General features: G+C 48.7%; 9 protein-coding genes across 9 annotated transcripts; 3 read left to right on the top strand and 6 right to left on the bottom strand.

The window, feature by feature from the left end:
* Positions 1-475: 475 nt before the first annotated feature.
* On the bottom strand, positions 476-4,566 carry B0J16DRAFT_346677 (P-loop containing nucleoside triphosphate hydrolase protein). The gene is made up of 5 exons (XM_046128484.1): positions 4,454-4,566; positions 4,250-4,383; positions 2,053-4,193; positions 1,884-1,971; positions 476-1,380 (listed from the first exon to the last, which is right to left on the bottom strand). Exons 1-5 carry the CDS (start codon positions 4,471-4,473, stop codon positions 815-817), a joined length of 2,949 nt encoding a protein of 982 aa, XP_045979924.1. The 5' UTR covers positions 4,474-4,566; the 3' UTR covers positions 476-814.
* A 408-nt stretch (positions 4,567-4,974) lies between these two features.
* Positions 4,975-6,913, top strand: B0J16DRAFT_346676 (Thiolase, N-terminal domain-containing protein). The gene is made up of 4 exons (XM_046128483.1): positions 4,975-5,221; positions 5,286-5,335; positions 5,401-5,473; positions 5,634-6,913. The coding sequence occupies exons 1-4, from the start codon at positions 5,157-5,159 to the stop codon at positions 6,634-6,636; spliced, it is 1,191 nt and encodes a 396-aa protein (XP_045979923.1). The 5' UTR covers positions 4,975-5,156; the 3' UTR covers positions 6,637-6,913.
* A 22-nt stretch (positions 6,914-6,935) lies between these two features.
* Positions 6,936-8,418, bottom strand: B0J16DRAFT_169169 (WD40-repeat-containing domain protein). The gene is made up of 4 exons (XM_046122381.1): positions 7,971-8,418; positions 7,820-7,919; positions 7,365-7,772; positions 6,936-7,311 (listed from the first exon to the last, which is right to left on the bottom strand). Exons 1-4 carry the CDS (start codon positions 8,260-8,262, stop codon positions 7,116-7,118), a joined length of 996 nt encoding a protein of 331 aa, XP_045979922.1. The 5' UTR covers positions 8,263-8,418; the 3' UTR covers positions 6,936-7,115.
* Positions 8,419-8,681: 263 nt separating this feature from the next.
* Positions 8,682-10,560, bottom strand: B0J16DRAFT_169168 (mitochondrial carrier domain-containing protein). Its single transcript, XM_046122380.1, has 2 exons — positions 10,098-10,560; positions 8,682-10,041 (listed from the first exon to the last, which is right to left on the bottom strand). Exons 1-2 carry the CDS (start codon positions 10,351-10,353, stop codon positions 8,900-8,902), a joined length of 1,398 nt encoding a protein of 465 aa, XP_045979921.1. The 5' UTR covers positions 10,354-10,560; the 3' UTR covers positions 8,682-8,899.
* A 676-nt stretch (positions 10,561-11,236) lies between these two features.
* Positions 11,237-12,335, bottom strand: B0J16DRAFT_346671 (Alpha/Beta hydrolase protein). The gene is made up of 2 exons (XM_046128482.1): positions 12,133-12,335; positions 11,237-12,079 (listed from the first exon to the last, which is right to left on the bottom strand). Exons 1-2 carry the CDS (start codon positions 12,291-12,293, stop codon positions 11,362-11,364), a joined length of 879 nt encoding a protein of 292 aa, XP_045979920.1. The 5' UTR covers positions 12,294-12,335; the 3' UTR covers positions 11,237-11,361.
* Positions 12,336-13,119: 784 nt separating this feature from the next.
* B0J16DRAFT_417015 (uncharacterized protein) lies at positions 13,120-15,115 on the top strand. Its single transcript, XM_046133651.1, has 2 exons — positions 13,120-13,696; positions 13,748-15,115. The coding sequence occupies exons 1-2, from the start codon at positions 13,322-13,324 to the stop codon at positions 14,972-14,974; spliced, it is 1,602 nt and encodes a 533-aa protein (XP_045979919.1). The 5' UTR covers positions 13,120-13,321; the 3' UTR covers positions 14,975-15,115.
* A 422-nt stretch (positions 15,116-15,537) lies between these two features.
* B0J16DRAFT_387173 (uncharacterized protein) lies at positions 15,538-17,958 on the bottom strand (the record flags this gene model as incomplete). The annotated part of the gene is made up of 2 exons (XM_046131648.1): positions 15,538-16,959; positions 17,005-17,958. The coding sequence occupies 2 exons, from the start codon at positions 17,956-17,958 to the stop codon at positions 15,538-15,540; spliced, it is 2,376 nt and encodes a 791-aa protein (XP_045979918.1).
* Positions 17,959-21,060: 3,102 nt separating this feature from the next.
* Positions 21,061-22,378, top strand: B0J16DRAFT_169125 (uncharacterized protein). Its single transcript, XM_046122379.1, has one exon. It carries the CDS (start codon positions 21,327-21,329, stop codon positions 22,191-22,193), a length of 867 nt encoding a protein of 288 aa, XP_045979917.1. The 5' UTR covers positions 21,061-21,326; the 3' UTR covers positions 22,194-22,378.
* On the bottom strand, positions 22,356-24,739 carry B0J16DRAFT_169090 (MBOAT, membrane-bound O-acyltransferase family-domain-containing protein). Its single transcript, XM_046122378.1, has 4 exons — positions 24,293-24,739; positions 23,601-24,241; positions 22,678-23,539; positions 22,356-22,624 (listed from the first exon to the last, which is right to left on the bottom strand). Exons 1-4 carry the CDS (start codon positions 24,546-24,548, stop codon positions 22,518-22,520), a joined length of 1,866 nt encoding a protein of 621 aa, XP_045979916.1. The 5' UTR covers positions 24,549-24,739; the 3' UTR covers positions 22,356-22,517.
* Positions 24,740-25,090: the final 351 nt, after the last annotated feature.

Below are 25,090 nucleotides of genomic sequence, written 5' to 3'. Positions count from 1 at the left end.
CTGCTTTTTTCATCCTTCCTTCACCGAGATGGGATGTTCCTGGCAGATGTGCTCGTGGCCATAGTTTCTTCCCGATATCCTAGCAAACCTTACGTCCTGTCAACGAATCCCTGTAACTGAATGCTTATCAACATCTTCGTCATTCACATGTGCTGTACCGTGGTCCCTGAAAAAAGCAGGGTTTCTGTGGAAAAAGCCCGGTACGGTTAACGGTTAATCGTCCCGTAGAAACTTCTATGAGACGTTGGTTCTTCCTATTACGTTGGGCATATATATTAATTACTTGTTGACTGATCCCAATGGCGACACTAGTCCTAATGCTATAAAATTCTGCTCGGACTTCAATCTGTTGCGTAAACTGTCGTATACATAACCCATGACGCTACAATATGCACAGCAAGGTTGGAGGATAAATCCCCCTCTCATATCATTGGCAATCATTGCCTGTTGATAAGGGAGTAGAAACTAGTCAAAACCGAACTAGATATGCACTTTCATTATTACGACGAAATGAGGGCGAGACAAATGTTGAAGAACCTCTAACACCTGGCCTTGATTTTAGATTATCGTTCCCTGTTTATATGCTTCATCTGAAACCTTTCCAATCATCTCAATCATCCTCTAACATTTTGCAGTGTGCCACTGTTGTTTAAACCGATCCTTGTAACGAAACTCATATTGCCGAAGCCCGAGTGTATGACGATTCTATCATGGTAAACGTTCCAACTTCTTGGGTAAAGCTACAAAAATATCCTTGACGGAGTTCCTTCATGCAGTCTTTGTTTCACAGGCCAAACCGTCCGGACTCCAGTGTTCAGATCTCCCCCAGCATACCGCTCTCCATTAAGCTCTGGTAGAATTCGGGCTCAAGGAATGTCTTAACGCTGACGTCTTCGCTGAGACCCTTGCGTCGTCGTGTCTTGAGAACGAAATCACGAGCGGTGGCTTGGGCAGTAGCAGGCTGGAGAGGACGGATGATCTGCTCGCGATCGAGAGGATCACCAGGCACGATACTCCAGCTGTCAAAGACAAGACTCACCATGGAGCTACCCTGAGTCTTGATTCGTAGATCTGTTTCGAAACCGAAACTGTCGATGACTGGTAGCAAACCGTTTACGCGATATAACGGTGTGCCGGCGACAGGACCGTCTGATAGCACATGGCCACGACGACGTGAGAGCACGTTATAGACCTCCATGTATGACTCTTCGGGACCCGTCACAGAGACTGAATAGACAGGCTCCATGAGTCGAGGCGAAGCCATAAGGAAAGAGGAATAACAGGCTCGTCGGGAGGTGGGGATGATCTGGCCGCCTCCACGGAAGATGGCCTCGTTGGCTAGAAGGACATCTGTAACCTTGAACTTGGTGTTTCGTATCGCTGTTGCCTCATGTTAGTATCGTCCTGTATCGATAGTGTTGGATATAATCTGTGTATCTTGTGCAGGGGTTTCAACAGAGTTGTGTTATCTACCGCCAGGGGGGAAAGGATCGCCGGTTACTGTTTTCCGTTTTGTTCCTGATGGCGGTCAAACGGATCTTTCCGTTGTACAGTACCATCGAGAATCAAACGGCCAACACAGCGGAGACAGGTGGCACCATCACGACCTTGCGAACACCAACACCTGGAGACGCCAAGTCTTTTGCCAGCAGTATAATATGTCAGCAAGACATGGCGAATGTCAGATGTGGAGAGTTCGAAACTCCACACAAGGAATTGCCCCCCTGACGCTGTCACGATCCACAACCAGTCAAACTAACTGATAATGGAACTATCACAATATCCACTCTTCAGTTGAAAGGGAGTACGGGGGTGCTGTCGGCGCGACGTGTCGTACAAGACACTGAGATCAACCTGCAGAGTAAACGAAATAGATGACTTACGTTCTTCACACAAGGGTCCCTCGCGGGTGGCCCAGCTAAATCCTTGTCGGATGGATTCCCTGACTGCGTTGAGGGTTTTCTTGTCCACCTGAATCATGGTTAGTCAAGCACATGGAATATGGATCCTGCTGCAGGAAACACTGCGGCGGGGGATGTCCAGAAAACTTACCTCAGTGGGAAGTGTATCGTCCTGGAGGATGTTGGGACCTGTCTCTTCAGGTCCAAATGCCCAGATACTGCGGGCAGCCAGCTTGTCCCAGCCGTGCTTCTCCTCGAAGAACTTGGCAGTCTTTCGAATGGGATCGCGGATGCGCACTGCTCCGCTCTCAATGTCATTTGAGATGCCCTTCTCCAGCTGCTCAGCAACCATTGTGATCTTGTTCTTCTTGTTCGGTGTGATGGCGTAACACTTTGTCGCTGATGTCTCAACGACGGTCTCGCAGAACCTTGTAACAGGATCGGAAACCTTGATGTCCATATCGGCGTATAGACGACGCAAATCGTGCAACACACAATCCATGTACAGCTCTCCAGTTCCGAGGACGACATGCTCTCCTGACTCCTCGACCTTGGTCTTGATGAGAGGGTATGACTTTTGAATCCTTCTTAGACCGTCAAGCATCTTGGGAAGTTCTGAAGGGTTGATAGGCTCAGCGGCGACCTTGAGAACTGATTCTGTAAAGTGTGTAATGGGTCTGAAGATATAGGCGTCCTCGTCGTCTTCAAGCTTGGGAGGGAGGATGGTAGCTGACTTGACGATGGAGTTATCGACGCCACTTAGTAGAACGAGGTTACCAGCTGGAACGCCATCTGTAGGAATGTTATATCTTGTTTCGCCGATAAAGACTTCCGCAATATTCGCCATAGCCATATCTTCCTCGTCATCCAGAGAGTAACCCTCACCAAGTACACGAACTTGCATACCTGGTCGGACTGTACCACTCAGTACACGACCAAAAGAATGGAAGCTCTTGGCGTCTGCTGTGTTGAAGAGCTTTGTGATGTGCACGACCAATGGCCCGTCCTGGTCACATGCTTTCATCGAGGCAGCGACCTTGGTGTCTACGGGACCGGTATAGTATCTCTCCAATAACCGCTCAGCAGTCTCAATAGGAGATGGAATATGCTTAACGATCATATCCACAAAGCCGGTCGAGGGACCAAAGAACTGCTCGCAAACCAGCTTGAGGAGTACCTTAGCATCAGCCTTGTATTGGGAAGGCTTAAGCTCGATACCCAATGAAGCCAAAACCGGCTTCAGTTGCTCGGGGCTATCGCTGATGGAGTGCGTAAAGATCTTGTAGATGGGTTCGAGGATGAAGTGAACGAATGAGCGCGCTGAACGCTCGTCGATAGGCTTCCGGGAGAAGTTTCGCTTTTTCGGGTTGTAGTAGATGTCGCCCCATAACCGTTTCGCGAACTCGTCGACGTTGATATCTCCGAAGGTATCTGTGTACATCTTGGCGAAGCTTGGTAGTGTAAAACACCAGCCCATATCCGTGCAGGCAAACAGAACGTTGCCCTTTTCGGGGCTTATACGCTTTGAAGCAGCCTTGGTGGGCGCTGTGTTTGTGATAATGGTGTTGACTTCCTCAACAACATGCTTGAGCTTGAAGTATGCATCCTTGGGTGGTAGCTTTAGCTCAAGGATGAGGCGATCCATCTTGTTGATGATGAGGGTCAGGGGGATGTCCTCAAGAACAGCATGCTTGATGATCTGCTCTGTGTTGATTTGAACTCCCTCAACCACGTCCACCACCAGACAAACACCGTCGACTAATCGGAAAGAGGCAGCAACTTCATCGACAAAGTTGACGTGTCCAGGGGTATCGATCAGGTTGACAAGATGCGACTTGCCCTTGGTGCTGGGTAGCACAAGACTCATTGGCGCAGCCTTGATAGATAGACCTCGTTCCCTCTCCAAGATGTGGATATCTGTGTATCGCAATTGTTCGTCGCGGTGCTTTCCAACTCTTCGTTCTAATCGATCCGTGATATCATGTGTCTCGAGAACCAACATATCCATAAACGCCGTCTTTCCATGGTGTAGATGTCCTGCCAACGCTACGTTTCGTGTTTGCTCGGGAAAGTTCATCAAATCTGTCATGAATTCGCGGTCGAAAAAGACGGGTGGGAGATCGGCTTCCTCGATATTGAACTTCTTCTGCTCGATGGGCGCGATGATGGGTTGGGTCAGCGGCTGGGCGTCTTCCTCTTCGACACGGGTTTCGACATCGGCACCGTACACCTGCTCGGCGGTCGGGTAGTACTGTTTGTCCTCGTGAAGTATGATCGCGTTGGATGGTCCATCTGTAGATCTCCAAGTTAGCAGATATTCATGGGAGCAAGCTTCCAGTGATCCTTACCGTCAAGCTCCATGAGCTCCTGGCCCGTCACACTGGGGGCCTCTGGCTCATCATCGTAGACGTAGTCGCTGGCCTCAACACCCACCTCGGAGCCCTCCTCTGACTCGGCCTCCTCGCCAATGAAGTTACCAAACCTGTCGCGATAAGTCAGCGCGCTGTCAACATCTCAAGCTTGAAACGCGACTAAAGCAAGGAGATACGTACTCGTCGTAGAGATCATCCATCTTTTCCGATTATTAATTAGATGCGCAGGTATTTTGTAGTTGATGCGCAAGTGATTGGCGACGAAAGAATGCAATGCAGCCTTGAATCGTCAGTCAATCTTGTCACCTAAAACTCACTTTGGCTCGCCTGGCGTTGCGCGCAGCTAGCTCTCTGTCGCCAACTTTTTCGATATCACGTGCCTTCCATCTAAAACTTCCACTGACGGAGGCAGGTACAAGTGGGGCCGGAATTTAGGACAGGGGACCTGCCCGCTGTCCACTCAATGCCGCCGACCGACAGCGGCCTGCAGCGTATTCGCAATAAGCCGTGCCCCTCCAAAGCCTCCGAGTTTTGGTGTAAAGTTTCCCGAATTCGAGGACAAATGTGATGGCAACCACCCAGTGATACGGAAAGAAGGAGGGTCCTAATTTATTATGCGTCCCCTATTGCCCAATACGGTCAATGCCAGGCTTAAGCTTAGATAATTCGGAAGGTTATGGAATCACAGTCTCGGCTGTAGACTTGCAGCTACTAAGAGTCAAGGTTGCAGCTTCGCTTCTGTTGTCCTACTCAACAAATTTGCCGCCGATTTCCGCTCCACCCAAGTTTGTTAGCTCCTTTTATATCAATCTATAAACTAAGAGCTCCCATCTGACGATCTTTTTGTCTCCTGTAACATTCATCCATCTCATCAACCGTCAAAATGGCCAACCTTCCCCCCGTCTACATCGTCTCTACCGCCCGTACTCCCATCGGCTCTTTCCTTGGGTAAGTAATAGTCTTAACCTGAATGCCATTGGTGTCTTCTGTGCATTGACTAACATGATTATAGCTCTCTGTCCAGCCAGACCGCCGTTCAGCTGGGATCCCACGCCATCAAGGGTACGAGCAAACCACACAACGAGAAAGTGAAAACAAACGACCGGTATACTAATTCTACTATATAGGTGCCGTTGAGCGTGCTGGTATCAAGCCTGAGGATGTCGACGAGGTCTTCTTCGGCAATGTTCTCTCTGCTGGGTAGGTGTTTTCCCATACCCCGCCATCATGATGGCCGACCTCGAAACCACCGAACCCAAGATCTGCAACTTCGGTGGATTTTGGTGTTGGCGATTTTGCCGCAATCCTCTGAAGTCGATTCAAAATAGCCTTGGACCTTCACTAACACAATTGCTTCTAGTGTCGGCCAGGGCCCTGCCCGCCAATGTGCCATCGGTGCCGGTCTCCCCCAAACCGTTATTGCCACAACCGTGAACAAGGTCTGCGCTTCTTCGCTCAAGGCCATCATCCTTGGTGCCCAGAACATCATGCTCGGTACCTCCGATATTGTCGTTGCCGGCGGAACCGAGTCCATGTCCAACACTCCTCACTACCTCCCCAACCTCCGAAACGGTGCCAAGTACGGCGACCAGACCCTCGTCGACGGTGTCCTCAAGGACGGTCTGACCGACTCTTTCAAGAAGGACCATATGGGTATCTCTGCTGAGCTCTGTGTCGACGACCACGAGCTCACCCGCGAGGCTCAGGACGAGTACGCCATTAACTCCTACAAAAAGGCTCAGGCCGCCACTGAGGCCGGTCTCTTCACTGAGATTGTCCCTATCGAGATTCCTGGTGGCCGTGGCAAGCCCGCCATCAAGGTTGAGCGTGACGACGAGGTCAAGAACCTGAACGTTGACAAGCTCAAGGCCATGCGCCCTGCTTTCAAGCCCGACGGTACCGTCACTGCCCCTAACGCCGCCCCCATCAACGATGGTGCCGCCGCTGTTGTCCTTGTCTCTGAGGCTAAGCTCAAGGAGCTCAACCTCAAGCCCGTTGCCAAGATTCTTGGTTGGGGTGATGCCGAGCGTGAGCCTGAGCGCTTCACCATTGCTCCTGCTCTGGCCATTCCCAAGGCCATTAAGCACGCTGGCCTGACCGCTGAGCAGGTTGAGTACTACGAGATCAATGAGGCTTTCTCCGCTGTTGCCCTTGCCAACATGAAGATCCTCGGTCTCAAGCCTGAGCAGGTCAACGTCTTCGGTGGTTCCGTTGCCATTGGCCACCCTCTTGGCTGCTCTGGTGCTCGTATTGTCACCACTCTTGCTTCCGTTCTCAAGGAGAAGAAGGCCAAGATTGGTGCCGTTGGTATTTGCAACGGTGGTGGTGGTGCTTCTGCTATGGTCATTGAGAGCCTGCAATAAAAGGGGTGACTGTTTGATAATTGATGATTTTGGATGACATATATATGAACGGGCGTGCAATGCAACAAATTGCAAAAGTTAGGTCAACCGCCATATCTGGGGTTTCTCGACACGGCTTATGATTTCTTGCTCCAAGATACCACTTGCACAGCCATTAGAGTAGATATAAATATTTTTAATCAAGAACAAGAGACCAGATGAGTCTCGGATGTTTGAACACATAACATTGACCCAATCCTGAATTAGTGTAGGTTATTGATAGCTCGTTCAATTCGGCATGCAAGTCTATATCATTTGGACTCAATTTTACTGACCCTTCCAAGTCCAATACCTTCTATTGTAGAAATGGACAAGGCTTTAGACGCAAGGGAGCGAGACTGCCCTGTTGGTTCATAGTTAAGATCTCTTGCTCATTCATATTCTCATGATTTAAACGCCGTGTTTTTACTCTATTTTATACGTTTCACGTTTCTCGTTGATCAATTAGGCCTCCAAGCCTTGACAAATCCATCCTCACCAGCTGTGTACACAACGTGTGCCTCATCAAAGAAGCAGAAAGATCGCACAATCTCGTCGCCGTGAGCACCAGGCAGAGCAACACTGTTGTCCCGATCCAAAGCCCATCCCTCACCATTGGGGTTCTTGGCAAGGAATACAAGCTCAAATGCTTGTTTACTATCATAGTATCAGCGTCTGTACATATATGTAGCTTAGGAGATTGAACTTACTCTTGAGCTCCAGCGCCGAGAACAGCGCCGCTACCGTCCATCTTGGGCGTAATATCAGCGACGTATTGACATCCTAGAACAGATCTCATATCGCCAAACTCCTGTACAGCGTCACCATTTGCGTGCTCCTCGCTCACATCGTACAAAGCGCAGCGCTCATCGTGAGAAAGAGCTGCTACTTCTGTCGCAGAGAGCCAGGCAGCGCGATGGATGGAAGCATCGACATTGCAGGTTTGCACAGTGAGGTCGTCCTCATCCTCGATACGGGTGTCGTAGACGTTTACAAGACCATCGGTTGAGCCGGAGAGGAGAAGAGCTGGGTTAGAAGGGTTGAAGGAGAGGTCTGTTACGTCGTCGCTGTGGACTTCTTGGTAGTGTGCTTTGGCGGTTGGGGTTGAGCGGACGTCCCTGACTTTGTTAGAGGGTTGGTTTGAGTGAGAGGGTGGAGAGTGTACCAGAGATGGATAGATGCTGAGTGGTTCTGGAGTTCCGTTCCAACGGCGATGGTCTGTGTTTCTAGACTAGCAGCCATAGAAAGAATAGGCGCCTGGCTCGCTATAACACCGTCAATACATATCGCAACACTTATTTCACGTACAAACTCACCTTGGAATTGCATAACGCTGGTACCCTGTCTCAAATCCCACACTCCAACAGTACCATTCTCACCCGCCGTGCAAACAAGAGCAGCATTGCTATCAACCACACGCAACGTCGTCAAGTTACCATGCTGAGTAGCAAGCTGGTGCTGAGGACCTGCTGAGAGACGAGTTGGGTCGAGAAGAGAGAGGTTTTGGTCTGATGAGATGGCTGCGAGACCGGCGGAGGTTCTTTGAATGTCGAGGACGTATACGTCTCTACCGAGACGGATGCCGTCGTCGCAGGTGAGTGAGTACATGATGGCTGTGAGATGTTAGTGAAAGATTTTCTGAGAGGAAATATTGAAGAATCTATTGGTTTTGGCCACTGATACTAAATTTTCTTCAGAAACAGAGAGAGTACCTAAAGCATACCTTTGAGCTTTTACTGACTTGGGATTATCTTTTGATCTTTGTATAAGCCTTAATGTGCCTGTTCAAGATCGAAGTCTTCAAAGTCCCACTTTTTGTAGATGGCGGCCTCGATAACTGAATATCGCCGCCCAATTCTTGAACCTCACTCAACCCAAGAATTGAAGATGGAGAATATTTTGATGCCAGTTTAGTCAGGACAGGTCCTTTTGAGTTCTTCGAAATTGGGGAATGATTACTTTGACTAATAATAGTCAACTACGCGCATGCATGGGCATATGAGAGTCATTGAGTGAACATTTCTACTCTTACACGTAGTAGTACAATTATTATCTATCTGTGAGGTATTGAGTACAGTACAGCCATCTCCCTTCTAACCAGATCGCCAGCTAAACAAAAACACCAATAGCAATTCCAAAGAGAAGAGTTCTTATTTCACCTCTTCGCCACCTCCTTGTAACGCCAAATCATCGTCTATAAATGCTTTCCTCTCCACCATTTGTTTCGGGGTATTTCCTTTTCTCATCATTCTTTTGTGCCGTTAAGATGTCGCTCGTTCACACCACGGAACGCTCGCTTGCCGACCTCGTAGCTGCTGATCATGATGGCACATGCGGGCGCAACCTTGAGGGTTCGCGGGATCCATCCCTTCCATAGACCTGAGGCTCCTTCGGTCTTGAAGATGTGCCAGAGGAGACGCACCATACTGCGCTCCTCGGGCGCTGCGCTGGCGGCGCTTTGCTGGGCCTTCTTTGAACCATCCTGGTAAATTTGTGTTCGTGTCTTGCCGACGTCGAACGGTGTTGTGATGAATGAGGCGAAGGCTCCGGATAGTGCACCGGCTGTGAAAGCGTCCACAAAGGTTTCGGTGTGGTTCTCCTTGACCTGGGCCCGTCTTCTTGATTCTGCCAGATGGTCTTCGAATGGCAGAGAGCTGCCTTGGCGGCTTTCTCTGTAGTCCGTCAATCGTGATCGTATCGATTCGTATCCCCACCAGTACAGACCCGAGAAAGGAACATCTCTCCACAAAGTCAATGTCAAACCTCGCCATAGCGCAGTATATCCATGTGTTTCAACCATTCCCTTGACACTTTCAAAAGCCTCCACCAAGTGGTTCGTTGTCGAAGCTCCAGAAGCGGCCTGCATTCTTGTCTTGACAAGTTCGATGGGGCTCACAGCGGTAGCTGCAAGGACTCGAGCAGCCGATCCAGCCGTCAAAGGAGCCGATGTATCGGAAAATCGTGAAAAGGGACTATTCGAGTTAAATCGCAGGTAATCGTATCCAGTAAAGTAAATAATATTCGAAGGAATAGCCATAACGAGCGTAGGTGACAGCCCCCGCCAAAGAGTCGTGACGCCCTCATTGCGGGCAATTTTTCGCAGGCCGTCAAAGGTAGAGCTGAAAGTGCGGCGCTGGACTTCTTCGACGGCGCATTCGGCTGGAGGTGGAGGCGCAGAGGTAATGCCGTCTATCCTAGGTGCTGCGAGACAGAATTCGGCGTTGCCTCCGGAAAAGAAGACTTCGCGACAGCATGATGTGATACCCAGTTCGGCGGTTTGGGCGGGGGAGAGGGAGGAGGTTGTGATGGCGAGTTTGGAGAAGTCGACAACTGATTGAGGGGCTTTTTGCGATTGGAGGCGCACGCGGACGACATCGAGAGGTGTGACTGAACAAGGCAAGTTAGTATTTGGGGTTCATTAGTGAGTAAGAAGAGAGACATACCGAGCAATGACGTTAATAGACTGCCCGACATGGCCGATACCATCTTTTGCGTCGCAGTGATATCAACGACTCCATTCCCATTTGCATCGCCTGCAGCTGGTATTGAGCTGCTACCGCTGAGGATGTCCCTCGCACTATCGGGTCCGTGAGGTTCGGCCATCATATGGCGTAAAGAGAATTCGTCGTCGTTCTGTAGAGGGTTTTGGTGGTGGTGGTGGTCGTAGCCACCGGGGCGATTTGTGCCGACAGTGGCCATTTTGGTGGGATGCGAAGTATGTATACGGTCTCTTCAGTTCATGGTCGAGCAATTGATGCAAAAGGTGAAGCAATTTCGAAGGACCAGGGGAAATATGCAAGAGAGAAAGGAAGTAGTAGGTATGTATAGGTCTAGGTCGTTGTGAGGTGTCGATGACGATGACTCGATATGTAGCGGTTTCTGGTGGATAGCTCCTCGATAGTGGCGATCTAACAAAAAGCAAGGGAACAAAAGCTCCTTGTTTCTGATAGATAAAGTATATCGACTTGTGCCGTCACGTTTTTGGAGAAATTGTTCGGAGGTAAAAAGCCGAACAAGACAGAATAGAATGTTGGGGAATTAAAAAAGCGAAAAAAAAGACACTCTTCTCCCGAGGCCGGCCGGAGGAGGAGTCGAGTCGAGATCGGTCTGTCGGCTAGTATCGTCTTGATACTGGGTCCCTCTGTGATTGCGCTTTAATAGTGTGACTCTTAAGGTAGTTTAGATGACAAAGAGTAATTCTAGTACTATTTTGCTTTTCTCTATGTTTCTTATTGCAATTGCGTCTTCTTACCAAGCAAATAAACAAAAAAGAATATCGCCTCCCCGGGGTCGGAAGCTCGGTGAAACGTGAATGGCTGGACAGGTACAGAAAAAACGTCTTTTGCGCCTTTCACAGGCACAGATTGAAGGGTACGTACCGGAAATATGCGGTCATTTAGCTGTCAGGTGCCTGTGAGAGCCGCAGATTTCCGTGGACATGATGTCACGACGGGTTTTGATTGGTTCGATGTTAAGTCTCCCAAGCCAAAAGGGTCCCCAAGCTTTTTAGTGGATCGTGATGGTTTCGATAAGATAATCAGTCCGATATCAATATCAACACTCTACGGATACTGAGCCGATGAATTATTCTTTAAGGCTTAAAGAAAGAACCATAATAAAGTAACCTAAGTGCTAGTCTAATCCAGCATAAAGTAATAAAATATTTCGTCTCTTATTCTCTCGGCTGCCGTTCCGACACCTGGACAATTACTTCTTTCCAACGAACTCGACCACTGCGCGTACAAACTCCTCAGGGTTCTCTTCTGCGATCCAATGTCCGCTCTTAGGCACTGAAGCAACACTAAAGGTCCCCTTCTCGTGAGCCTCTTCCATCATCTGCTCTGCCACTTGACTAAACTGGCATTCTCCGCCGTTGAGACCTAGCGCTCTCACCTTGCACTTCCCATGCTTGGCAACCCACTCACGATTCTCCTCTGAGTCTTGTCCAAATGCTCTGTACATGTTGAAACCACAGCGTAAAGCTCCTGGTCGGCTGAACATTTTAACGTAGTAGTCAAGATCCTCTTGACTGATAGCTGAGGAGTTGTATGAAAGCTTATCGTAAAAGTGACCCAGGTAGATCTCTTCTTTGCCTGAAACGAGAGCTTCGGGGAGGTCAAGGACTTGGTGGAACCAGAAATGGAAGTGGAGGACGCCGTGGACCTTCCATGTGTCTTCGTGAGCCTGAGTGCCTGGAAGAGGACATTCTCCCCAGATAACTGACGCTGTGCGGTCGACGTATCGTGAGGCAAATGCATAGGCTATCATGCCACCAATGTCATGGCCAACGATATGAACTGGGTCTTTGATAGAGAGGTGGTCTAGAAGTTGTAAGATATCCGATGCCATTTCCGTTTTGGTGAAGCCCGTCTGTGTTCTGTGCGAGTACCCGGCTCCACGGTAGTCTGGGGTAATGACACGGTATCTAAGAGAGTATCGGTATTTCATTCAAGCAAAGCGTTCTCTTGATTTACTCACCCTGCTGAAGCAATTGGGCCAATTACTTTGCGAAACTGATACGAAGTTTGAGGAAAGCCATGGATCAAAACTACAACGCCTTTCTCGCTCCCCTCGGAAGAAGTATCCGTGTAAGCGATGCTGACATTGTCGAGAGTAGCAGTATAGAAAGCACGGTCCATGGTGTTTAGCTTGGTTAATCGATCGAGAGGATATTAATTGAGATTTATTGTGAGTGAATTGATTCTACACTGCCTATATGGCCGCTTAAACTGAGCTCTTATACATCAGGAATCTCAACGTTGGCATGACGCTCGATGACGCTGAAGACTTGAGATTACAAAGCGATCATCCTGAATCTCACTTTTCATGCAGGGAATTTACACGAGAATACTGTCTTGCCAGGTTTATAGCTGGATAAAAAGCGGTTTTGTTCAAGTTAGACCTAGTGATGTTGCAGCCGTTGGTTGAAGACTCGGACTTCATGGACCTGTTGATGCTATAGGGTATCGTTAACAAGAAAGGATGCACTGCCCGGTTATTAAAAGAATTGCCCGCCGAGAGCATAAGAGACGAAATAAATTATGCCAGCTTAGATTAGCACTTAGGCTACTTTGTTTTAGCATCCTAAACTTTTGAGGATAATGCTTCTGTTACCCGTCTGAGTGGAGGATGCTTCGTATTTATGCTTATCTCATAATCGCTGTGACAAGAGCACATCTCATTCGCGTCATCACAGGCAATCAGAGTCAAGATAATCTTCAACACACATCTTCGAGACTTGGTCAATCAAGAACACTTCACAAAAAACCAAGTGCGATCACGATATGAAGTTGAAATATGGATATCTCAGCTTATAGTATCGTGAACCGTTACGAGCTGCCCATCGTTGAGATTTGTCATCCACTTTCACCGTATCTCCAGTGCACTAACCTCATCCATCCACCGTAATTGCTTAGACGGTATGACTCTGTCGGCGAACCACAGCTTTCTATTCGCCCTCTTTGCATCATCATCTATCTCAACACCTCGAATCAACCCTTTTCTCTTCTCACCCTCACTTTTCCACTCTGAGATTGACTCAACCGGCAAATTAATCCTGCTTTGCCTGAATCGTGATAATGAATCCTTTGTAAAAAAGAAATCTCCACCGCTACTATAAAGATCGGATAACCGGACATAACGGCATACAAACTACACGCCTCTCATAATGTCTTCCAACGAAAACGAATTAAATTCGGAACTCGAGTCGTTCCGACAGAAATGGCTTTCTGATCTTAAAACGAGGAATGACCATCCTGAACCTGCTGCAGCAGGTCCCTCCAGACGGCCTCATCACGGCCCTATCTCATCGTTGCCACACAAGCCCGCTCCTGCGCCTGCGGATGATGCTGAAGATGATTACGTCCAGAGTCAATCTTTTGACCAGGATCAACCGCCCGTAACACAACCGGCTCAGGAGGCTCATCATGATCGGAAGGGAAAGAAGCTTGTTTCGGCGCTGGATCATTTTGAAGAGGCGATGCATAAGGAGGGGCAGGGTAATATGGGTGATAGCTTGAAGCTTTACCGCAAGGCTTACCGCGTATGTATAACTCACTACACTATGATATGATGAAACTGACTTTATTTACAGCTTGATAATGGTGTTGATCGGAGATATCGTGAGAAGCACTTCCCTCAAAAGGCAGCTCCACGACCAGTCTCACCGACAGCCACCAAGACACCCGCCCCAGCCACAGCAAGCACAACAGAGGCAGCACCACAACCGCCCAAACCAGAAGCAGTAGTAGAGGCAAAACCTCTACCTATAGGCGAACTCCTCGCCAGTTTTGCCGGCTTGAAAATTGAAGCAGCTCCGCCTCCTGTTGAGGGCATGCCAGAGCCGCCATGTCCCCTTGCCGACCTCCCCGATGAGATCCTCATTCACATTCTCCATGAGGTCGCCATCACAGATGTCGGAGATTTTGGACGTCTATCCCGCGTATGCAAGCGTTTAGCCTACCTCGTTGCTTCCGAACAGCGTATTTGGCGCCGTGTAGCTCTCGGTTCAGAAGTCGGCTTCGCTTCTCAGCTGTACCGCTTCGAGAAGGGTGTAGAGTGGGACGAGCTTCCAGAAGAAGAGCAAGAAGGCCCTGAAATCCAAGATGGTTTCGTGATAAGCCCCTCGGAGCTTGCGCAACGTAGGGAAGAAGCCAATATCGCATTCACAGAATCTTTGATACCATCAGTGTATCCCACTTGGAAGAACCTCTTCCGCTCACGACCAAGAATCCGCTTTAACGGCTGTTATATCTCTACGGTCAATTACATCCGCCCTGGGCAGGCCTCATCGAACCAACCTACTTGGGGAGCTCCGATTCATATCGTTACTTACTACCGATACCTTCGCTTCTTCCGCGACGGCACTCTTATCAGCCTTCTCACCACGAATGAGCCCGTAGATGTCGTGCATCACCTTACAAGGGATGAACTTAGTACCCACAGAGGTGTAGCACAACCTCATCTACCCTCCGCAGTCATGTCTTACGCTCTTCGCGGTCGCTGGCGTCTATCCTCGGTCAGCGATGATCCTCCAACTATAGATCTTCCAACCACCGCCGCTGCAGGAGTTCACGATCGAGACCGTGATCCAGAAGGTGACGTTTTCATTGAGACCGAGGGCGTCGGAACCAAGTATATGTACCGTATGGATCTCTCGTTGCGGAGTGCTGGCAAGGGCAAGGGTTCTCGCAACAATAAGCTCATCTGGCGTGGCTTCTACAGCTACAACAAACTTACGGATGACTGGGCAGAGTTTCACTTGAAGAACGACAAGCCCTTCTTCTTTAGCCGTGTCAAGAGCTACGGATTTGGGGAGTGACAGAAAAATTGTCCTCTAAGGCTTAGGCTACTAAAATAAAGTAACCTAAGTGCTGGTCTAAGCTAGCACAAAGTCACCAAATTATTTCGTCTCTTATGCTCTTAGCGGCTAATTCTTCTGACACCCTGACGATTTATACGTAAATTTGTGAATATACTTGATGCCATCATGCATGGCAGCCTTTAAATTCTTTCTTATATATTTGTATTTGTAAATTCCTTATTTCCTTTCCATCAATTCATCCCCCAACAAAGTCGTCCCAGAATTTCAAGATGCAAAACAGATTAACTTCTTTACCGCCGATAAACCCAATCAGAAACGCCTTCATCGCTGGCCAATGGTTGTGGCATGCCAAGACAAAGAAAAGTTTCATCGGAGTGTAGTAGTGCCTACGATGTATACCAAACATTGAGTTGATAAAATGAAATGAGGGGATCGCTTAGATAGATATGTTGTAAAATCAGGCGAGTGAAGTCGCCGGGTATAAATTCGCAAAGATCCATAGCTTTGCATGATTAAAGGAAGATGGACCAACTACCACACCGTCTCGGAACTCCCCCTTGTTATCGAATTCTCTTTCCATCCAGGAACTTGGGGCTGTGACCGTCATAATACTGATTCTGGTACTGGTTCTGGTACTGCATGGCCTTGCGTGCCTCATACTCGGCCTTTTCATCTTCATCGAGACTGAATGCCTTCTTAAGCCATCCAAATGCACTCTTCTTCTTCTTAACTCGCTTGCCTCCAGCTTGAGTTGTAGCCCGGGAAGTCACTGTGGCAGCATCGTCGTTGGTCGCTGTTGTCACGCTACTGAGGGTACTCATACCTCCCATTCGAGAGGGCTGATTACGCTGGTGACCTTGGAAATATCCCGAATTATGGTATTGATCAGCTGGACCGGCTGTGTGAGGTCTTTGCTGCAGTGGTGAGTGAGGCGATGCACGGACGGGGTGATATGTCTGCTGGTATTCGGAGTGAGGCGAAGGTAAGGTAGGAGGAAATCGTGGAGCGTTAAAGTCGGCATGGGAGCTAGCACGGGGTAGTCGATGAGGTTGCTGTACCTCTAGCTCAGAACCATGTTGGGATCTTACGGGACGCTGAGTCGTGCTAGCAGGGGATGGGCGGTTTGCTTGTTGTGCTTCTGTGAAGTTTCGTGGGGGGATTTGAATGGATTCGGGGGGACTCCTTTTCAGCGAAACTCTTTGTCGTAGTGAAGTTTTCTTCTGCAATCCCATTGCATCCTGAACGGACTGGGTGAGTGTCCGTCTCTGCGCTGGTGGTTCTTGGTACTGAGTCTTAGGCAGTTCTTGATACTGCGTTTTAGGTAGTTCTTGGTATTGAGTCTTAGGTAGTTCTTGATACTGAGTTTTAGGCAGTTCTTGATAATGAGTTTCAGGCAGTTCTTGAAGTGGGGGAATGTGCATCGAGGGTGTAATCGTTCGTCGTTTGGCCTCGTCCTCGGAGGGGGGAGTGTCGGGACGCATTACTGCAGGCGAGGTCATTTTGGGGGTATAAACCTTGGGTTGGAGGATGTACAGCGGTCCATCGTCAAACCCACTGTTTGCATCACTGTCGTCTGCCTCCTTAACTGCCTGCTTTGTATCACCCGCAACAGACGCCCTTGGAGTAGTTGCACCAGATGAAGGGGTCAGAGCATTCGTATTAGGTGTAGAAGCTGAAGGTGATGCGCTTGAGCTGGTATTGGGCCTGGGTGAAGCAGAGGATGCACTCAAATTTGGCGAAGGCTTGAAACTGGCGCGGTGATATGTGGTAGGTGGTAGTAGAGGAGTAATTCCCGGTAGAGGAAAGTCGCTTAATGTGTTGATTTCGGCGCGTGAGTCGTAGCTCATGATGCTGGGGGCGATGCTGGGGGCCACGCTCATCATGGACTTCGTGTTATGAGATCTTGATTGTGGGGGAGACATATTCGTTTGCTCTTGAGGCTTCGGTTCATCCGTCGGTATGGTAAAGGGAGGAATGGTTGCCTTCTCTTGTTAGCTCGGTATTTCACAAAGCGAGATTTAACTTACCCAGGTCTTGCGGCTGACCTCACCAGCTGTCTTCTCCATCTCTGCCACGATAGTCATGAGTTTGATAACCAATCCATTGAGATCTTGTGCTTGATTATTGAGATCGTCAAAGGTATTGAGCCATCCATCAGCATTGCCCTTCATAGCCCGGTAAATACTCTCGAGATCAGGATCGGCTTCAGACCAATCGATATCTTTGTGTTCGTTGAGCCACTCCATGAACGCCTCACTAGAGCGAAGTCCTGCATCAATATCGTCGTCCCATTGTTTCATGGCAGCGTTTGTTCGAGCAAGGATATGATCGATCTTTTCGTTTCCAGCAAGAATCTGAGCCCGGAATGCTCGATCTTCAAGCATATTCTCGAAAGCTTGTCTGTTGGCCATGGGAAGTTGAAGATGGGCGATACGCTCAGAGAGGTCCTTCTGAGCCTGCGAAAAGTCCTCCAACATCACCTCAAGGAACTCGTCCACCTCATCGATATGTCCTTGAAGAATGGTCACGACTTGGGCGTTGTCGGCGGCTAAGCTATTGAGCAGAAGATACACGCCAAAGGTAATTTGCGAGATAAGTTTGTACATTTCATGTTGTTGCTGGCCCGGTCGATATCGCCATAATGAATCGAATGGTTCGTCTTCGGCATATTGTTCCAGCAATTTCGCTCGACGACCTTGTGCGTCAAGTTCTCTCAGTTTTGGTTTCCCAGGTCCGTCGGATTCGCGTGTGACCTCGTCTAAAGATTCGGCGAAAGCATCTTGCAAAGACGGGATAGGATGCGTGGGAATGGACTGGTCTGGTGCTCTGTAAGACCTATAGCTGTCGGATGAGAATCGCCGGTCGACCTCATAATCTTGAACATTATTATCTTCATCATGTCCATCGTCGGAGGTTGGCACTAAGACAATTCGTAGCTCACCGCCGTCATATGTCAACGGCTGGAGCTTGCTGGTGGCCATGGTGGCGGTGCCACTGCCAGAAATAGACACTTGTGACGAAGGCCTAACGGCCGAGGTCATCATGGAGGCGGCAGGCGTCAGTGGTTGCAGTCGAAAAACAGTACGCTTCCGAAAGGGGTTTTGGGAAGCACGACGGCGTTAAGAAAGGCGCCGGGATTTTCGGTGTGACTTTAATCGAGGAATCGGCGAATATGCGCGTGAGACGACGTGGTACAGCGTAAGGAATCGAGCGAACGAGTGGAAGTAGTTGGAGTCAATGGAGGGGGCTGAATCTATCGCATCGTGAAATCGCTGATGAAGGCCAGAGTTCAAGCGACAGAGGAAGTCATGGCACAGATAATGAGGCGCGATGTTGGAATTGAGTTTGAAAGGTCAGTAACGGTAATTATCGTGTGTGATAGTCGTTGTGGTTGGAGTTGATCGTTGAAACAGTAGAGATCTGCGGATGAGAGTGGGAGCTGGGAAGAGGTCGCAGCTCAATCTGTAGCGTTCTGCAAAGGGGAGAGATCATCAGCTGATCAGATCAGGGACTGCTGGACCTAAGCTATGAAAGGCCACAAATAGGCTGCCCAAGAAGCCAAGCGTAATTGTTGCTGTTGGCTCGGTTTGACAATCCGGGGTTAAGTCCACTAAAAGAGTAATTAAGGATCCGCTATGGCGATGATATTGCTCGTGCGAGAGTTGACAGTTATGACCAATGCATGTCACGATGAAAAAAAGGAAGAAGAGAAAAAACAAAGATCAAAAGACTTTAGGCGAGTGGAATATCATAAATGAGTTGATCAATGATACAGGTCCTCTCAATCTCGTCTCTGATGGATTAGATTGGTTCGTGGTTGCCTCCAGGGCTTCGCCTCCTTCCTCCTTCACACATGCCCAGTTACAAACAAGACCTGGGTCGGTCTTTCCATCTCCATCTCTTTCACTAGACTGCTGTGCTGTTCCCGTGTCTGCGTGTCTCTCTTTAGGTGCCCCTCCCCTGAAAAACTGCACTAACGTCGGGTGGCTCTTGGCGTAGCGAGCGACGCGACCACTAAGTCCAGGTACCATCGCGCCGCCCCCTGCGTCTAGCTCGGGAAAGAACCCAGGGGCCCGCTGCAGTAGGGGTTAACTGCTGGACCTTGCTGAGATTGGGCTTTCACCTCGAATTAAAAAGTTTTTACTCTGCAAGATTTGCCGGCAAATAGATTAATGTTTATTGATTTAATTTATTGCCCACTGATTGTATCTTGGGTGCCATTGACCAATCATCGACTTGACCTCGGTTCAACAGAGTCGTCGCGTCAATTTCAACGGCTAGTTTAGGTTCCAATGGGCGGCTAACATTCTGATCGAACCCGCTAGACGGACTTAACTCTGTACCTGGCTAATGGCGATAGTGGTTGATGTTTATCGCCACACCGACAATCACAGGAATTCGAAGAGCAATAGTTGAGTTTCTGATTTTTCTGATTTCTTGATTACAAAACACTTAGGTGAAGATCAAGAAATGCCTCATGGCTGACTGTTTGTGCTTAGCAGGCACATCTGTATCAGAGAAAAACAAGACATGCATACAGGTCGGACAACTTGGATCAGTATTCAATCGACCAGGAAGTCCAATACAGCGTCGATCAATAGTTCTAGACCTATATTTCCTACTCCTCTTTTTTACCAAGGCTCTGGCTTTCTTGGCGTGCCTTTCAACGGCGGCGGCTCAACAGTCACTAACAAACGAACAAAGACAAGCCAATCAGTCCCACAACTCAAAGACAACAAGACCCATCCCGTTGCATTGCATTCTCGATATTCGAAGGTTATCGCGCTTCGCCCTAACGACTAATGTCGCCATCCTGCCAAGCCGATCAGAACTAGCTTCCTATCTATCGATGACAAGCGCCCAGCGGACCTGTGCGGGTACAGACATTGAAATTACATGCTCGTTAACTTCACGACATTGCAGTACCTATACGGTTGTATCCGTCCGATTCTAGTTCAGGGGCAGACATAGACTTAATCGAAGGCTCCATGTTGTGTGTTACGCTGTCGGCCCCTCAGCCTCAGCCAATAACTTGGCGACGCAAAAGCTTTACCACGATGGGCGGGTTAAACACTCGAAGGGGTCTTGCGATCCGATCGCTATGTCGTTCCGTCATTGGGCACTGACTGTTGTCTCATCTGCAACCAGCACAGTTGTCGATTTCTTTACAGGAATGCTCTAAACATCGTGTCTAAGACATGCTGAGACACTACGGCTGGGCTGGGCCCATACAAATGGATGGATGGATGGATATGCACGGCTTATTCTAAAATAAGGTGCCCAAAGATGACATGGAACTGTGGACTTTCGGGAATTACTATCCCGTCCCACTCATCTATGTCAAACTTTCACTTAAAGGAAGTCATTATCATTGACCGACATTCCATCCCTTTCAGCCTCTGCAACGGCAATATCCATTGATTTGCTCAAAATTCAGGGACAGCCCGGCCATATCACTCATTACTCAGGTTCAGGGATTGACCCTCATGGCCTTGTGTCAAATATGAGGAGCAATTACCCTCGGTAGTGCGATAGAGTTCAGTAGTAAGCGCTAAAGCATTGTCCGTTGTCAGAAGCTGCAGCGACCACGATCCTGGGTACGGATGCTTCCGCCCAGGCAGCGTCGTACGTGGATAGCTTGGCTAAACTCAAAGCTACTGGAATTCAGAGAGTCAGAGTTGAATCGAGTCAGGACACGCAGTTCCATGGATATGAGGTTCAAAAACCTCGGTTGTGCCCTATATCAACTCCGTCGGAAAGTGGATGTGCCGTACGGATACGGATACATCGTCAGGGTTTCTGGAAGTAATGGGTAAGATGAGATGTCCCATTGAGAATGAACAAACGCCACAATTGATGGTAATTTAGGATGATTGCACACTACGTGGAAAGATGACAGCGTTGAACTATTTTAGTTCACGGGCTATTCTCCAGCATCGCGTGAGTCAAGCCACAAGACTCTTGGCTGCGCCTTGTATGATCACTCTACTCATCATCAAGTTGAGTAGGTACAAGTCTGAAATGTTGAAGAAACAGGTCTTTCAAAGACGATTAACCAAGAAATATAACTCAAACTTACTATCATAATGGTGATATCGGAGAAAACCTTACCCTTAATTTAATCCATACAATTTGAAGTCATAGCTTTCCCTGGCAACACTGCCCAATCAGGCAAAACGTCCTCCAATCTGAGCCAAGCCGTTGGGAAAACTAAGTACGGCTCTATCGCCAGCTCACCGAGAAAAAAAGCTACAGCTCCAGGGTCTCCAAGCAACAGAAACAGGGCCCTGAGATCTTGACAACCAACATACCCTCCCCTCATTTCCACTCGGATTACAACGCGCCCGCGATGGCTCCAAAGAACCTCTTCCGCTTCGGCAGCGACCTCTGGGATCCATCGAGCCGCTTCGCGACGAGTTGGCTCTTGAATCCCTGGCTCCTCTTCGCTGCTCGCGCGTTCATCAGTCTTTACGCCTTCGTCACGCGATTCTTTATCATCGGCTGGCAATGTACGCACGACGACCTCGGCGGATGCAGGGACGTGGAGCGGTCGTTTAGTTACTTCACCATTCTCACATACTGGGGCATCGCCTTCTATTTCGCCGTCGCGGCGCTGCACACCGTCACGTATGCCATTCGAGGCCGATCGCTGCTCGATAGTTTTCCTCGGCCGTTGCAGGCGCTTCATTCGCTATTCTACTCGACTATCGTTACATACCCATTCCTCGTTACGATTGTATACTGGGTTGTTTTGTACAAGGGGCCTTGGTTTCCCTCGCAGTTCAATGCCTGGAGTAATGTCAGCCAGCATGGATTGAACAGTCTATTCGCTCTTTTCGAAATCTTTATTCCTCGAACGAACCCTCCGCCGTGGATTCATATTGTGTGGTTGATCTTCATTCTCGCTCTCTACCTCGGCCTGGCCTACCTCACAGCTGCGACCCAAGGGTTCTATGTCTATAATTTCCTCGACCACAATGATGTTGGCGGACGAGGCATTGTTGCAGGATACATTTTCGGTATCTTAGTCGCCATTATCATCATCTTCTGCCTTGTCTGGTGTATCATCTGGGTCCGCCGCTGGCTGACGGAGACCAAGCTCGGTATGGACGGCAAGTTTGCCAGTCAGCCCGCGGACACTAATGATGTTGAGTTGGCTTCTGGCAACAAGTACGCCACTGGAAACAGGCACGAGGCCCAGGAGAGGGTCTACTGAGTCTGTCTGTCGTTATGATAGCATTGAATGTGTCAAGTGTGATGCATGGGGATTTCTTGCATACTGAAGCGTTTTTGAGATACCCTTTGTTAGAGGAGGATGTCAGAATGTAATGGTCAATCACTTAATCACTAATGAAAGAGAAGAGTTGGGGGGCACAGGGCTCGCAAACAGTAATGCTTCATAATTCAAGCTTTACGTTTCATACTGCATGACTATTCACATGATCCCCTTCTATAGTTTTATCCTTGTAACAGTATCACAATGTATGTACGGTGTCTGCCTGTGACAGAAGCAGCTGCCATGCTGCCGTTCCAACTCCTTCTAACACTTGACCAAAATTCCACGTCGCTTCTCAGACTCACGAATCTCAAACATGACCTGAACACCAACAAATAGACAAGAGCAAGCTGTAACGAGGAAAATGAGACCTGCTGATGTTAGTGTTATCCTCTCACAAGTGTTCTTCGTCAGCAAAACATACCTGACCAGTCATGCAGAATGCTCTGAATGATGCTCTGCAATCCATCTAATCCAACAGCAAAACCAACCAAATTGGCGGAAATCATCATGAGAACGTTACCCACGCTTCCGACGCAGCACAGCATACGGTACGCTGTTGGTCGATGCTCCCACTTGCTCTTGGGGAACAGAGCAGCAGCAGTCCATTCAGGTACCATGAACAAAACAATCAACCAGCCCCAAATCAGCAGACGGAGCTGAATGTCGTGCCATAGTGCCACAAAGGTAAATACCATAAGGAACGTGATAATAGATCGTGCGGTAGTTCGCCAGTTGCGGAACGATGACCCTCCCAGGGGTATGTAAATGTACCTGATCAACCATCGGTTGTACGAGCGGTGCCATGCTCGCCAGAAGAGTTGTGTGCTGTAGTTATTGCTCACACATCGTACCATGTTCTCAGGCGGGTCAATTCCGTCAACCAATGACCAAAGTCGGAACATTCGCCAGGGGAGCAGGAGCTTGAGCCAGATGATGTGAAGGTTCATGAATGACAACATAGATAGTTGTGCTGCTGTGTAAGAACTCCAATCAGGCTTTCCCTTGCTGATTGCATTAACCCAGTCGTAGTGCAGAATTACCTCCATGGACAGTAACACCAAAATAAAACGAATACCGTATCGAACAGTACGGTTTGTCTCAATGCTGGCAGCTCGGTACTTGGATTGTGAGATGTAGTCATTAAACGTGATTATAGGTCCTGTCAAGTAAAGAGGCGCATAAATGGCATAACCCACGTAATTGCGGAAGGTGAAGTCTCGGGGTTCAGCGGATATGCTGACACGATCTCTTTCGGAGAGGTTTGCTGGATCCAGTTGCTTCTTCTTTAAGCATCAGAGCATGATCAGAAATAATTCCCCACACCTAAACAAGAAAATAACTTACCTCGAGCGCATTAGAGTTACCGCGGTCGATACTCCAGTAGTAGTCCAAGTTGAAGCTAACAAGGCGTAGAATAGTGATGTTGAAGAGAACCTCCCACCGTGCCAGAATTCCTTGGAAAGTACCATCCATCCTGGCTCCAAAGTTCATCAGGTCCGAGTTCAGCAACCTCTCCCTACCCTTATACCAGCCCATGACTGGGGGTGAGATATAGCTAAACATGACCCGGAACCTCCATCCCTCAGTCAACTCGTTGGCAAATAGGATCGCGATATTGAAAATCCAGGTAGCAGCCGGGACATATCGTCGCGGAAGCCTGGTGGCCAGCTGGAAGTTGAGCCAGAGGATGAAGAAGATCTTGAACGCTGAGAGGCCGTGCAGAACGAACAGGAATATGAATGCGAACAGGAAATCGAAAGATGCTCGTTGATCGAGTCGGTAGCGTCCTCCTTGGCTTCTTTCGGGGACTGGGTTGAACTTGTTCCAGGCTTTCCTCAATAGCGGATGGAAAAGAAGAAGGGAGCCCATGTAGGGCAAGTTCTCACGGAATGAACCATATTGCGAATCGGAAATGTCGATCTGGCGTCCTGGAATCCAGCCAGGAGATAGCCATTTCTGGAACTTGGGGTATCGGGGGTCGGATTCTAACAGATATTAGCTATTGGATTGCCAGATACGAACTAGCCAGAATATACCTCGCGAAACATCATATGTGATCCAGAACATATACGGAATGACAAAGGCAAAGACAACGTAGTAAAGGTAGAACTCGGGAGTATTCCATTTCGACGGTTGCGCTCTGCTCTTCTCCTTAGAAGCAGACTCCTTCTTTATACTAGGATCCAATCGCGCTTCGATAACGTTCTGGTAGGGAGTAGAAGAGGACGTGGTAAAGCGGGTGTCGAGGGTGTCATGGTCGTAGAGCTTGCTGAGGAAAGCTAGGGGACCCATGATGGCGGCGGTATGAATGCGACGAGCTGCTCAGGTCATGGCGGGTTTAAAGTTTGGATAGACGAAGGATTGAAGCCAATTAACACGATCGAACAGGCACAAAAAAGAGTGTGTAAAAAGGAAGAGAGATACAAATGTCGCACGTGTAAGAAATTGGAGATGTCGTGGCCTTCGCCTTTCGTGGGGTGGAAAGTGAAGTGGTGTTGAGAAAAAGGGACCAGACCTGGAACATCGATCCGAGGCATGGGGCTTAGCTTGTCTGCAGGGGGTATAGCTCAAGGGGAAGCCCCTGAAAAAAAGTTCAATTAGGGAGGCTATCACTCGTTCCTTGGTTTAAAGGTGGAGACACTTCTTCAACCACTATGTATTAATTAATATTCAATTCTAGATCATCTCGATACCTGCTCAATTGGGTTTCAAGATGCAGTCAGGTTTATTGTTTCATGATTGTTCATATGCATAGGCAGGAGTCTTACAATCAGGACCTCGTAGAGAGCGATGTGGTGGTAAGCTTAGGGTAGGCGATTTCAGAGCTGCCATTC

Source organism: Fusarium flagelliforme (genome assembly GCF_020744385.1).
Source record: "Fusarium flagelliforme strain FIESC 12 MPI-CAGE-AA-0113 chromosome Unknown B0J16scaffold_6, whole genome shotgun sequence".
NCBI classification, from domain to species: Eukaryota; Fungi; Ascomycota; class Sordariomycetes; order Hypocreales; family Nectriaceae; genus Fusarium; species Fusarium flagelliforme.
This window is presented reverse-complemented; position numbering and strand designations above follow the sequence as displayed.